This window comes from Cryptomeria japonica, chromosome 6 (genome assembly GCF_030272615.1).
Source record: "Cryptomeria japonica chromosome 6, Sugi_1.0, whole genome shotgun sequence".
Classification (NCBI taxonomy): domain Eukaryota; kingdom Viridiplantae; phylum Streptophyta; class Pinopsida; order Cupressales; family Cupressaceae; genus Cryptomeria; species Cryptomeria japonica.
Genome location: NC_081410.1, coordinates 521,902,377 through 521,916,309, shown reverse-complemented (window position 1 = coordinate 521,916,309; position 13,933 = coordinate 521,902,377). Strand labels below are relative to the sequence as shown.

At 36.4% G+C, this 13,933-nt stretch overlaps 1 protein-coding gene across 2 annotated transcripts in view; it reads right to left on the bottom strand.

Annotated features, from left to right (window-relative positions):
• The window catches only part of LOC131067960 (glutamine--tRNA ligase), a 97,173-nt gene that overhangs the window by 39,970 nt on the left and 43,270 nt on the right, over positions 1–13,933 (bottom strand). For both annotated transcript variants that reach the window (XM_058003129.2, XM_058003130.2), the window contains exons 6-9: positions 6,836–6,931; positions 6,404–6,465; positions 6,090–6,191; positions 5,848–5,931 (exon numbers count right to left, since the gene is read on the bottom strand). In XM_058003129.2, coding sequence (XP_057859112.2) covers positions 5,848–5,931; positions 6,090–6,191; positions 6,404–6,465; positions 6,836–6,931 — 344 coding nt within the window. The remainder of the gene's footprint in view (positions 1–5,847; positions 5,932–6,089; positions 6,192–6,403; positions 6,466–6,835; positions 6,932–13,933) is intronic.

The window sequence follows — 13,933 nt, the reverse complement described above, 5'->3', positions numbered from 1 at the left end:
TAACTACATCAAACTTAGAATTCTCAAAACAAAGTGCAAAATTCAAATCTTCAACATTGGGACTAGGATGATCTTGCCATACCTCCACTTGAGTACTAATTCTAAGAAATGATGCAAAAATAGGAGAATTCGCTAGGCAAAAATGTAGATCAAAGCTCTCCCTTTAGCAAAATGCACCTCCTTTAGTCTTCACAAGCATCAACTCCACCACCTCTAGTCTTCAATACTTAGGATAAATTCGCTTCAAATAGACCAGCTTTCGCACTTCCTCTTGCTCTCCAAATTCGCACTTGAAGTAATGAGTGAATGATTGATTAAACTTGATCAAAACATCCCTATTATATAGGGTGCTTACCATTTTGCCTCCCATAGGCCGACTTGGCAAAATAGGCCAAAAAAATAAATAAAATTGCAAAAAGGAGAGGCCGACTTGATAAAATAAATGAAAATAAGCCTCCAAGCGCTCCATTTTTAATTTTAATTTCACAAAAATTAATTTTAAATGCCTTTATAATAAAAATTCGATTTTCTAAGGCTCAAAATTAATTTATTAAATACCAATGCGCCTTTTATTAAATGCCAATTTAATTAATTTTTTCAAATATTTTGAAGTTGGCAATTTTGGCATCTAATGCGATTTGGAGGATATTAACGCCCAAATATGGTAAAAAATAATGGATGCCACTAACTTCGCCCTGGTCCCTTGGAGAGGGATAGGAGCGAACTTTTAATTTAGACCTTGCATTCCTTATTTTCCACGTTCAAAACTTCGTCTAGGCTTTTAAAATGGCATTTTTAATTGGAGTCTCAAGTTTAATTCATTTGATCTCTAGGAGGAAAGAGCCTTTAGGACTTTTTCGCCCTGGACCCTTGGAGAGGGACAGGAGTGATTTTCCACTTTTGGTCTTAATCCTTCACCTTTTATTTATCGATTCTCGTTGTGGGGTAAGCAATGATCCCCTTCGTCCATTCAATGCATGCTCAACTTGCTTTTGCAAGGCAAAATTGATTTTCTAAAGATTTTCGCCCTGGTCCTCCAGTGAAGGACAGGAGCGCTTTTTGCATTTTAGGCTAGGATTATCAAATTTTAAAAGTCAAGTCTTTGTTCACCATGTTATAGAAGACATTTCTCATCTTGCACAACCTTGCCTTAGCGTAATCTTGGAGGGAAATTGTTGATTTTGTAAAAATCGCTCTGGACCCTTGGAGAGGGACAGGAGCGCCTTTTGCCTTGTGCAAATTCTTGATTGCTTCAATCTTCAAATTACCCTCAAGGCGTAGAACATCACACTTCACTCCCTCTTGAGTCTTGGAAACAAAAATATCATCTCAAAATGTAAGGTAAATGGGCATACTTGGAAATTTCGCCCTGGACCCTTGGAGAGGGACAGGAGCGATTTTCCTTATTATCATCAAAATTTGTGGTCCTTGCATCTCAATTCCACCTCAAGGTATTTTAAACATCCTTTCAAACCTGCGCCTTGGCTTAGATTTGTCTAATCTTGGAGAGAAAGGCTAGATAATATGTTTTTCGCCCTGGTCCCTCAGAGAGGGACAGGAGCGATTTTTCACTTTTAAGCTTATCCATCCCTTGTTAGCCTTCCAAATTATCTTCAACGGGCTAAACATGCCTTCTTCCATTCATTTCAATCACAAAACTTGCCTTGTCTTTGCAAGAAAATTGCATTTTTAGAAAATCGCTCTGGACCCTTGGAGAGGGACAGGAGCGATTTTTCACTTTTAAGCTTATCTGTCCCTTGTTAGCCTTCCAAATTATCTTCAACGGGCTAAACATGCCTTCTTCCATTCATTTCAATCACAAAACTTGCCTTGTCTTTGCAAGAAAATTGCATTTTTAGAAAATCGCTCTGGACCCTTGGAGAGGGACAGGAGCGCCTTTTGCCTTCTAGATACATTTCCTTGTTCTGTAAACCCCCAATCGCATCTGAGGTATAAAACATCATTTCTCCCTCCTATCCAAGTCAGGCTTTGCCTCAAAAATTCAAACAAAGAGGAGAATCTTCAAAAAACGCCATGGTCCTTCAGTGAGGGACAGGAGTGCCTTTTGTCATTTGGGTTGATTTCCTCCTCTGTTGACTACTCAAATTATATTCAATGGACAAAACATGCTTTCCTTGATCTCTTCCAATCATAAAATCACTTTGATCCTACAAGAACAGTGCAAATTTGGAAATCAAGCTCCGGACCTTCAGTGAGGGACAGGAGAGAACTTTGTCTTCTAGGCCAAAATGCTTCATCTTTCACCATGAAATGTCTTTGCTAGGGAAGATTTCATCTTGTTACACGCCATGAATAAGAGTTCAAGTCCAAGAAAGGTCTAAAAATGTGGATATAAAGAATTTCGCCCTGGACCCTTGGTGAGGGACAGGAGCGAATTTACCCTTCTAGGTAAAAACTCCATCATTTCATTTTCTTTAATCAAGTCTGGATGCTCTATCACGTTCATTTTGTCCTCCACCATGCCTTTGATGTTTCAATTTGACCAAACAAGGTCAAGAATGACTCAAATAAGCCTTTTCGCCCTAGTCCTTCAGAGAGGGACAGGAGCGCTTTTGATGATTCAAACAAAATCCTTCACCTTTCCAAGCTAAAACTCCTTCAAGCGGGTGGAGAAAATCACTTGTTTTCCATTCATATCCAACACTTGGCCTATTTTCACTGCAAGATGAGGGAATTCAAAATTTCGCCCTGGGCCCTTGGTGAGGGACAAGAGTGATTTTTCTCTTTATCCTTCAAAATTCTTCATTTCCATGCCTTCAAACCTTCAAAAGCATCAAAGCACGTCCAATCATCTCTCCTGGAGTGCCTGCACAAAACAAAATAGAAAAGTCAATGACAAATATGCATAAAATAACATTTTCGCCCTGGACCCTGAGCAAGGGACAGGAGCGATTTCACCCTTTCTGGCTAAAATATTCAAAATTTAAGTCTCCAATCATTTCACAAGGCAGAGTTAGGTCATCTTCAAGGCCAGGAACCAGTTAGCAAGCCTTCTCAAAACAAGAAATTGCACTTAGAATGAAATTCGCCCTGGGCCTCCAGTGAAGGATAGGGGCGATTTCTCTGTCTCAGGCATCATCTTAACTCCAAAATTGATCAAAATTTACCTAGGCAAGAATACATAGTTTCATCTTCAAAATGCTAACACTTAGACAAAATTTGGATTTTACCCCAAAAAAACCTTGAATCTAGACCTAACCTGAGACCTACCTGACTCTCCTGACAGGCACACCTTAATTCAACAATCACAATCCTCGGGAGGACGCTTAACAAATTCCAAAATTTGCCTGGACCCAGCTTAAAAAACATTCAAAAGAAACCCCTAAGGTTTAGCCCTAGCCCAAACAGACCACTCACTCACTCAAAAACCTAAAAGCAGAGAGAAGAACAGGCAAAACAAAAGCAAAAAAGAGGGGGTCCCCATTCCAATGGGGTGATGTGTGAAATGGTCACAACAGCTACTTGGCTACCTGGTTAAGCTACTTGGTTGTGTGTTTTTGAGCTATTTGGCTACCTGGTTGAGCGACTTGGTTGTGTGCTTGAGCTACTTGGTTGTATGCTTGAGCTACTTGGCTACCTGGTTGAACTACTTGGTTCTGTGCTTGCTTGTCCACTTCACCTGCTTGCCTCTCTACTTTCTTGTGCCAATTCAGCAGTATCTTCCGCATCCTCTTTTGAAGGTTGACTTTTTAAATCTAGCCAATGAAAAGAGGTGATTAACTTATTTATGGACTGCGATAGTTTCTTGAAAACGGCGGCTATTTTTAGTATGTCTTCATCCCATATTTCCTTAATACTATCTGGTTGGTGTCAAAAATATATGTTTGGCATTTTTTGTTTAAAACAATTTCATTAATTATTTTTCTCTCTTTATGCGATGGCATTTGTATGTGGGGCTGCTTCAAGTTTTTTTTGTAACTCATTCTCTGCTTTATGAACCAAACACAGTATTCACAGATTAGTGGGTATGCGTAGCAGAAGATTATTGTTTTTTATTGCCGTTTTAAGACAAGTTGCTCTGATTATCGTTTTCTTGGGGAGACTACTGTGGAGAATGAATATGTTGTATTCGCTGTGACAACATGATTTTGACTATCACATCATTCTGTCATCGTGGATATACTTTGAGATATATAGGATTATCGTTTGTTTGTTTTCTGATATTTGTTGGAGATCGTGGGTTGACTGGAAAAGCAGACATACCATTCTAAGTTCATGCAGACTTTTTCATATTTATGAAAATCCGTCTCTATATGATCGGTAAGCTTTATTTTGTTTTGGTAAAGTGAATCGAGATGCCATGGTTTGAAGATCTGTTGCTGGGCATTAGTTTTCCTCCACTGCTGGGAGCAAATATTGGCCATTGTTGGGCATGAATATTACCTGTTGCTAGGTGCAAAAACAGATTTTTGCTGGGCTTAAGTTGAATATGGCTGGACATTCAAATACATAGTGCTGGGCATGGTATTTTGAGAAGTTATAAGGCGATTGGAATGTTATCTGCTGCTCACTATCATACCCAGAAGCCAAGTCACAAGGTTCGAATTCGAGTTTGAGTTCGACAACAATAAAATTCGGATGAACTTTGGCAAGGACAAAAAAATTGACATAAAATTCACCTTATATAAATTTAATATTTTAAAAAAATATAAGAATATGCCTAATAAATTATCAAATTAATTTAACCATTATTTTTAAAAGAAGAAAGATATTAAATTTAAATTTGTTATAATTAAATCTTATAATTGAACCATATAATTAAATCTTTGTTATAATTGAACCATATAATTAAATCTTTGTTATAATTGAACCATATAGCTTTAATTTCAACTCATTTCTTTTATCTGTTTGGAGTCTTGACATCAGATGTGCCAATTCACTACTTTTATCTATTTCAACATCAGATGCACTGCTTCTAAGCCCTTTACTTCTACAAGTCAGTTACATCACTTGCATTGGAAGTTCATCATCCATAGACTGAATCATCAGATAGCAGATATGCACAACTATGCTGATCATTAAAAATTATAATTTTCTGTACATTCACTTGGATGAACCAGCTGAGCATGATAATGGTTAAATTCAATAAACATGTGCATAACAATTTGATTTTGGTTTTGATTTTGAGATGGTGAAACTCATTCAACTGCACACAATAGAGACATTCACTCCAGGTTAACATCAATGCTAGAGATTTAAAATGATTTCTTGGTAACTAATTAGAAGAGCACAGACAATAAATTCAACCGCAGTAGACATTGAATACAGAATGATACCCAAGTAAATCTAGGAAAATAATGAGAATATACAAAAATAAGCATGACTAAATGCATTCATATCATTAGAGATTCCAAAATTTGAATTATAAAAGACAAGAAATTTCAGAAATACAAATCATAGAGTAACTATGGTAGTCCATTCAAAATAGTAAAGCAAAACTAAGCGAGGAACAATTATAATTAAGCTATGAGCATTCTCAAAAAATAAGTTCATAATTCATATATTGTTCCAAGTACTTTTTTTTGTTTATAGAAGAGAATTGCTTTTTGTGAAAAAACCCATGTACAGTTGTAAGTGCTTAGGTATTCTTGATTTATCAGTGGCTGTAAGCCTGTACCTAGTGTTTTCAAGTCATTGCCCTAATTATCATATTCATACTTATATCATTAGATTGTTTTCTCTATAAATAAACTATAAAGTCCACATTGTGCCTTATACTGCAGCTCTAGTGATTGATACAAAATGATTTAAGAACCTTGTTTTCACCAAACAAGACACTTGATTCAGGTGGTGATTAACCCATGCCCCAAATATTAATTGGCATACCTGATTATTTTCACCTGGTTCAGGAAATATCAAAAAAGGATTCGTATCCTCCAAGGGAGGAGCTGATGCAGCAACAACTTTCTCCTACAAGAAAAAAGCAACTTCCTCTATCAGATAATAATTACATAATTAGAACATATTCATATATCAGTCTTAGATTTTAAGAAAAAGCAGCATCATTTATCTAGATCCAAGCTTAAAAGCTTTCAGATCAATGAAAAAGTCAATGTGGCAAAGCTTACCTCCACTTTTGGAGGCTTTTCTTTTTTCTTCTTGACTGGCTTTTCCTCATCTGCAGCTGTCTTTTCCCCAAGTAGCTCAAAAAGCTTGACATCCACTATTTCCTATAATATGGTCAATCAAAACTTGTTTCCATTTGATGGAAATATTATAGAAATATGATTTATTTACGTCATTTGCTACATCAAAATAGCTATATTTAATTCAATGTGCGATTACGAAATAGTTTTATGCCATTAAAAAAAATTGATTTTTAATTGACAAAAATTCACAGTCCTGGCTACTCATATCTATGCATCAAGTCATGGGGCTTCACCTTGACAACTTTAGCATCTGCCCATGGATGATGCTTGCGGACTTGGCCATATAAATTTCCGGCTAAGAAGAAACATTAGAACTCAGGTAAGAAAGAAACTACACATACCAAGAAGTATCAATTACAGAACTAAATATAATATTGGTTTTCTTTACAGGGAAATCAAATTATAAATGATGATAGACTGGCATTGACATGAAGTGTAAACCTGGAATCACTACAAAAATTGACATGGTATGAAAAGCCCATATGAAACAAAATACAAATAAGGTTGTTATGCTAAGAAGGGCCAATACGAATGCAGAGGTACTAAACGACTGTTTATAATAAAACAGAAAAATGTAAGTTGTGCTAATAAGAACCAATATGAATGCAGAGGTACTAAATGACTGTATAATGTAATCAAAAATGTAAGTTATCCAGAGAGGAAACCATTTATTCGATAGCGTTGTGCTAGAATTGCCTCTTTGTTCTCATTGATCACATCCTCCACCGCCATCTTGATTTCTTCAACAGTAACCTCAACACCTGCTTCCAATTCATCGAATGTCAACATCTTTATATTATTATTAGCTTACCCTAAAATGATTTCAGATTGACATGGTTTACAGAAATCCATAATGCCGCTTGTTTACAAGACAGTACTTAAAAATTGATTTTAGCAAAGAACAGTTTGTAACAGTATCCTCCTTTTCAGATTTTTATGTCTAACACATCAATAAATTCTAGAGCATCTTTTCACCTTTGAAGAGACAGCAAATGAACATTCTAAAGGAAAGCATAAATTTTAATAATATATAGCCTTAAACCTAACACATACAAATTTGAAATCAATTTTTAGCACTTCATCATTTAGGGCAGAGGAATAATATTTTTCATGTAACTATGAGGCATCAACTAAAGAAATCTTCAATGACAGTTCTAATTATAAAAGATCCACATGCTCCACGTTGGTGAGACATCTTGGGAGGTCACATTCACATGTTATCCATAGGGAAGAAGGGAACACAGGTTACATTTCTGTCATATCAGAGACTTCAATAAGATTAGCCTCCAACGCTGTTAAAAGTTTGACTATGATCATAGGCACATAAAAAATAATGATAATGCAAAAAGACATGAAGAATTCATGAGAACAAAGGACTGTAAGTTTGAGTTCTGCAAGTGTTGCCACCATTTCAAAAAATAAAAGAGTACTTATATCATCAAGTAGATCTGGGTCCGGCTGTACACACTGTGACTAGAATACCAAACAATAAGGACTTGGAAAAGATAAGAAGAAGCATAAAAAACCTGGTAGAAAATGAAAATATAATCCTAGTGAAGACCTATAAGACGTACAGAAGACTGAAAATATTTCAGGATATGTTGAAGACATAATAGCTCTCCCAGAATTTTTACATAATTTTTCATCTTTTAACAGTTACATTCAGAATCTTGAACACAAAGCATCCCTTTTTGATGTTATGACTCCCAAGAAGTTGTACAAATTACCAGAAAATGCACCCAGCAAAAAGGAACAATTAGCTACACAGATCAAAATATTTGTGACATGCAGAACTGACCCCTATGATTTGGAGGAATAAAGAGATATTTTTAGAGAAGGCAAACTATACTTCCTCTTCAAAACAAATCATTTATGATTTTTTCAGCAGATATAAATGCCCCATGTTGATGAGATTGACCCCTTCAGAGGAACAGGTAGAATCAAAAGATTGGTTTCAAAATCAGGATGAACATAACCAGTAGGCAGCTTCTCCCCCCAAGTTTGGAAATGAAAATACCCACGCTGAACAGAGTCTGGTACTATTATCTCCTCTTGAGGATGGAACTGAGTATATTACTATATACAGGTAAAGAGTAAGACCATAATTACCAAATCCAATTTGGTCCAGACTTTTTAAAATGGTGGGATTTGTCCAATTCAATCTGGATTTTTCAATTGCTATAAAAATTTTACTGATTCTGTTGTAATTCCAAATTTCCAAAGTTTTTGAACTATCAAAGGAATTGAATTTTTCAATCTTGGTAAGTACGGTAGGGGCAATTTGCAAATTGAAAAGGAAAATGAGCATGGAGAAAAAGAACAACCTAGGAAGGTCGAGGAAGGTGAATTACTATTGGCAGAATTGGAATCTACTAATCATGTCTGGGTAAAACTGGAATATCCCAAACAAAGGCTTCTCCCTCAGCAAAAAGAATAGGATGAGAAGTAAAGCATTGATGATGTTTTTATGCACAATCGAACACAAAATAAAGTATTGAAAACTCTATCCTCTCTTGAACAAAAGACTTCTCAAATGCTGAAGATTAGCAAAAAAGGATCACTTGAGACAACTCCAAGGTTCTCGATGTCAGGTATTGACGTGTTGGATAGCTTCAATGGTATGATGTGTTTAGTGTACCTGCGAGTGGACTTACGTAGTTGTTCTTTGCTAGACTCAAGTTCAATGGAATGATTATCTTCGAATGATGTTGCAATATCACTCTTTCCTACTGCTAAAGATGATCTTTGATAAAACAAAAATGAAAAAGGAGCAAGGTTTAGGAATGCTATGCTAATACTAGGAATGCAAGACAATGGACAACTTCAAGTGAGCTCAACTAAGCTTTGCTTTGACATGCTATGATCATCTCCACAACACTAGTGCAATCTTCTAGGAGCAGCTTGGTGATTTTCAAATCACTACCACAAATATAGACACCTTCAAGTTGAAGCATATCAATGATGGAATAGTAATTGAAGTTAAGCTTATGCTAAATTGAGTTCAGTTGACTACACGAGATACATCACCATCGATGGAGTATTAGTAGTATGAACAATGAGCTTCACTTTCAATCATGCACATGCATCTTTCATTCATCCAAAATACTTATAGCAAATTCTATTCTTAATTTTTTTGTCTTTTCAATTTTAACTTCTCTCATAAAAGGATGAAGAAACAAGCAAGTGCTCCAATTCAATTATTTTATTAAATTCTGCAACATCGAGCAACAATTCTTCAAAACTCTTCTAATCATTCTTTACAAATGAAATGAGTTGAGCTTATATAGAGCTCTCAATTACAATGAATGGCCAAGATTAAATCTCAATCAAGGGCCCAGTTTTTGCCACCTAAACCCTAAAATTAGGGTTGGCTATAACCAAAATACCTGTTGGTGTAATTATAATTCATCTTGGATATAATCACACTTTACTTAAGTTTACTTAGGTACATGCATATCATAGTAGTTTGTATATGAGACACCTAGGGAGATGTGCTACATTGGGAGTGTGTATGAAGGAGAATTTCCACCTTTTACGGTGTGATCTTGTTATTATTTTATCATATCCACTTATTGTGGAGTGATAATCCCACCTTCGGTGGGTGATCCACCTCATGTGGAATATTCTACTATTTCTCCTACCTACCCTTGCATCTCATTGAGCCACATGTCATCATTGTGTTCTCTCTTGTCTCTTAGCCTTGCCTTTATAAGAAGGCTCATATAAACCCCATTGCCTCTCATTTGATAGAGAGATTTCTGAGAATTGTCAGTATATGCTGCAGATTTGAATACAAATCATTGTTCGACTTGATGGTGATTTTTATTTAAGTGTTGCATTGCATTTGTGGTTCTCATTGCCTCCAAGTTAGATTAGAATTTTAGATTAGAATTGGCTTTCAAGTATTGTTAGATTGAATGAAAGAATTTGTAATGCATTTGTGTGGAATCCATTTAGTCTATACCACTAGCCTCTTGCTGATTGTCAGTGTGCCTTGCGTGGTCAACTGGAATTCTTATGCGCACTTAACTTCAATTGTTATACGTCCATTGTTACGCATTCACTTGAATGGTATCAATGTTTCATGGTAATGATTTGAACATCTTTGAAGTATACCTTAGATGATTGCACTAAGCTTGTGTCAAATTGTTCGACTTGATGGTGAGACCTTGCCTAGTAGGATTCCAGTAAATCATTCACCCTTTTCTCGCATTCTAAGCTTTAGAATAGAATTCTTAAACCCTATTCATTTTGCCCTTTTTTAAAACCTTTGTTAGATTAGAATCAAGAGCTGAATTGCAAAATCTTAAGTTATCAACACTCCTATTCCAAATCCGATTCATGAAAAATTTCCATACTGAACAATTACATAAGTGCCCAAGTGAAAACAGCAATATCACATCAAACCATTGAGTTACCCACATGTCAAGACTTGGCCGTAGAAACCTTGGAATCATCGTATGAACTTCTAGTGATCTTAGCATATAAGTTGATTTTGTTCGAGAGGGGGTAAAATACTTTGGTATTTTATTTTGTGTTCATATGTGCGTAAAATACACATCAACAGATCCAAGAACACAACAAAAAAAAAGAAACTATCTTATGGGAGGGTGGAGGCTCCTTCTACAATTGAAACAAATTTCCTTTCATAGAAGGTTAGGCCTAAAGGCCTTCAACCCCCCCACAATTGGTGAGATGAAAATTGCAATTGCTCAAATCCTAGGAAATACAAGGACACGTACCCGGTCTTGGAAACCTTGTCCCCATAACAAGGACGTCCCCTTTTTTGCTTGAAATCAGAAACGGCATCCCCTTTTTCGAAAATGTCGCCCCCTAAAGCTGGGGGCATCTGGCTATCTCGAGGACAATCGTGGATGTTTGGTACATCCCCCAATTGTCCCAAGGACAACAAAACATCCCCAGTATCAAAGAGACATTTTAAAAAAAAACACTTTTAAGTTGCAAAAAAAGGCATTTTTTAATTGTTTTGTGGGCCCCTACCTCCCAGGTTGCCCTAAAAGTCATTAGGCAAAAGATTTTGACTCGTGTGATCATTTGCATGAGAGGAGAAAAAGTGGAGCAGCAAGAGGATTTGAAGCAAGCAGCCATTGAAAGAGGAGAAGCAGGATAGAAGGAAAAGAGATTGAATCTACGGCGGGATGTTCATCCCAAAGACATGGCCCAAGTTGATGAGGAGACACCAAGGGGATTGGTTGGGATTCCATTGGATGCGGTGGACGTGGACCATGATAGAAGTAGAGACTCAAAGGACGACTTTGATTTTGATGCAGTGTTAGCAGATGCAGATTAGAGGCAACAGTGTACTTTGTTTTTTTTGTATTTTGATATCGTAAATGAAAATGAAACTATATGGCAGCAGTGTACCCTTTGGGCATTTTGTATGTTATTTTTTTTTTAATATCACATGCATATCGACAATGAATTCTAAATGATGAATGCATAGAGTATTGACAATGAATTTTGAACACAAATGTTTTTATGTTAAAACTTAGGTTCTATAATGTTTTCATACGCATGCTATATCCATGTTTTCATATGAATATAATGTATATATGCATGCTTTATCCATAGTTTCATATGAATATTTAAAATTTTCCTATATATTTTAAATTTTCCTTATATTTTATATAGCTGTCCCCTAGCCATCCTCAAAATTGGCAAAAAAAAAATTGCCATTCTGGATACCTGTCCCCTTGTCCCCTGCCATCCTCATCCTAGAAACTTGGGGTAACATAGTGTTGTGACCTTTTTCATGCATCGCCCTATTGTGAATGGGGGCCCTCCCTTTTTCCTGCTTTCTAGGGTTTTGTTAGAGCCTTGTGACCTTCCTGCGTTAGTATTGCCAAGTTTGTTAGTTTTGAGCAACTTGAGTTTTGAACTTTGTGAATCAATGTGTGCAAGCCATGGTTAGAACTTAGAATAGAGTCTAGACATCGTCATTGTGTCTAGAAAGCCCAAAGGATGAAGATCGCAATTGATTTGAGCTAATTTGGACAACTTTCTATTTTTAGAAAGTTTTGCTTTTTGCTTTTCCCTATTTTTTAGAAAGTTTTGTTTTTGGCATTTTGAGCACGATCCCCGAAATAGATATTTTTAGAAAGTTTTTCCTATTTTTTAGGGAACCTTGTTTTTTCTATTTTTAGAAAGTGGATCTAGGGTTTGCACTGTTCGCACTTAAATACATTGAAATGATCGATCGACAAATTCCTCCTAAAATCCAAGTTTTGACCCAAAAAGCTAAGTTCCTAAATTTTAGGGATCCTAAGGAATTTGACGGATAAATCGGAGGTGGTTTTCAAATTTCAAGATGATCTGACAAAAATTGCACAAGTTATGGAAATTTCAAGTTTTGATCATGTGGTTCCTGAAATTCATGAAGTCCGCCCTCCTTGGTTCCTGATTTTGGTGAAATCCGCCTTGAAAATGAAGCAATGGGTTATGAAGTCCATGAAGTCCGCCCTTGTGTTGGTTCCTGAAGTTGGCAAAGTCCGTCATGAGTCGGTGCACAATCTTCACAAAGTCCGCCTTGGAAGTCATGAAAGTGGGTCACAAAGTTGGTGAAGTCCGCCTTGGAGTTGAGCCATGAAGTTTCTCAAGTCCACCCAAGGGTGTGGAGGTAGCATGAGATAGGTTCCTAAAACATGATGAATTCCGCCATGTGAAGTGCAAGGAAAGAAGATCAAGAGTATGTCTAAGTCTGCCCAAGAGGTGAAAGAAGCAGCAAGCATGAGGAGCATGGAATTAGCCAAGTCCACCTAGGACTAATCAACAAAGTGCAACAATTTAAGGAAGTCCGCCCAACCTGCAAGTCTATGGTTCCTGTTTTCAATGAAGTCCGCCTTGGAGCTGTTAGGAAAGGTTTTGAAGTCCGCCCTACCTCAAGTGCAAATAGAAACAAACTTCATGAAGTCTGCCCAAGTGAATGAGAATAACATGGTATGAAGTTAAGAAATCAAGGAAGTATGAAGTGCATAACCTTCACAAAGTCCGCCCTTTCAAGAGTTGAGTGCACAAACATGATGACTCTGCCCTAGCATGATACATGGTGCCTAAATTTCACAAAGTCCGCCCAGCTATCAAGTATTTAAGTTCGAACAAAAAATTCAAGAAAGAAAGTTTCAAAATTCGAGCTAAGGGAAAAAAGAAAGTTTTAGAAAGTTTCAAAATTTGGAAGAAGAAAGAAAGATGGAGTTCAATTCATGAACTCAAACTGAAAATAGAAACTTTCTCAAGGAACTAAACTCAGACTAGAAACAAAATCGGAACTTTCCCAAGTGATTGAGTTCAACTGAAATGAAATTAGAAAATTTCTTAAGAGACTGAACTCAACAAAGAAACAAGACGTGAAACAAATTTTAGAAGATCTTCTGTGAAGAATTCGAACTCCAATACAAATACAATTCATTCTTTCATTTTCTCACATGAAGTTTGAATTTTGGATAGCAAGTGGAGAGAGTTTTTAAGAGGTTTTATGCAGGCGAAGGACATTTTGAGAGAATTTTTAAGAGTTTTGCAGGTTGAAAGAAGATTTCAAGAGAATTTGAAGTATAAGTCTGAATTTTCAACCATTTTCCACGAGTTTGCACACAGATTTTGGAAGAACCTTGATTTTTACCTCCTTGGAAACTTCTTTTCCCTTCTTCCTCATTCTTCCAAAGGTGAAAATGGATTCTATGGGCAGAGTATTGGGTTCTCAACCTGGTTTTCTTCAAAGTTTTTAAAAAAAAAAAAGAATGAATCCA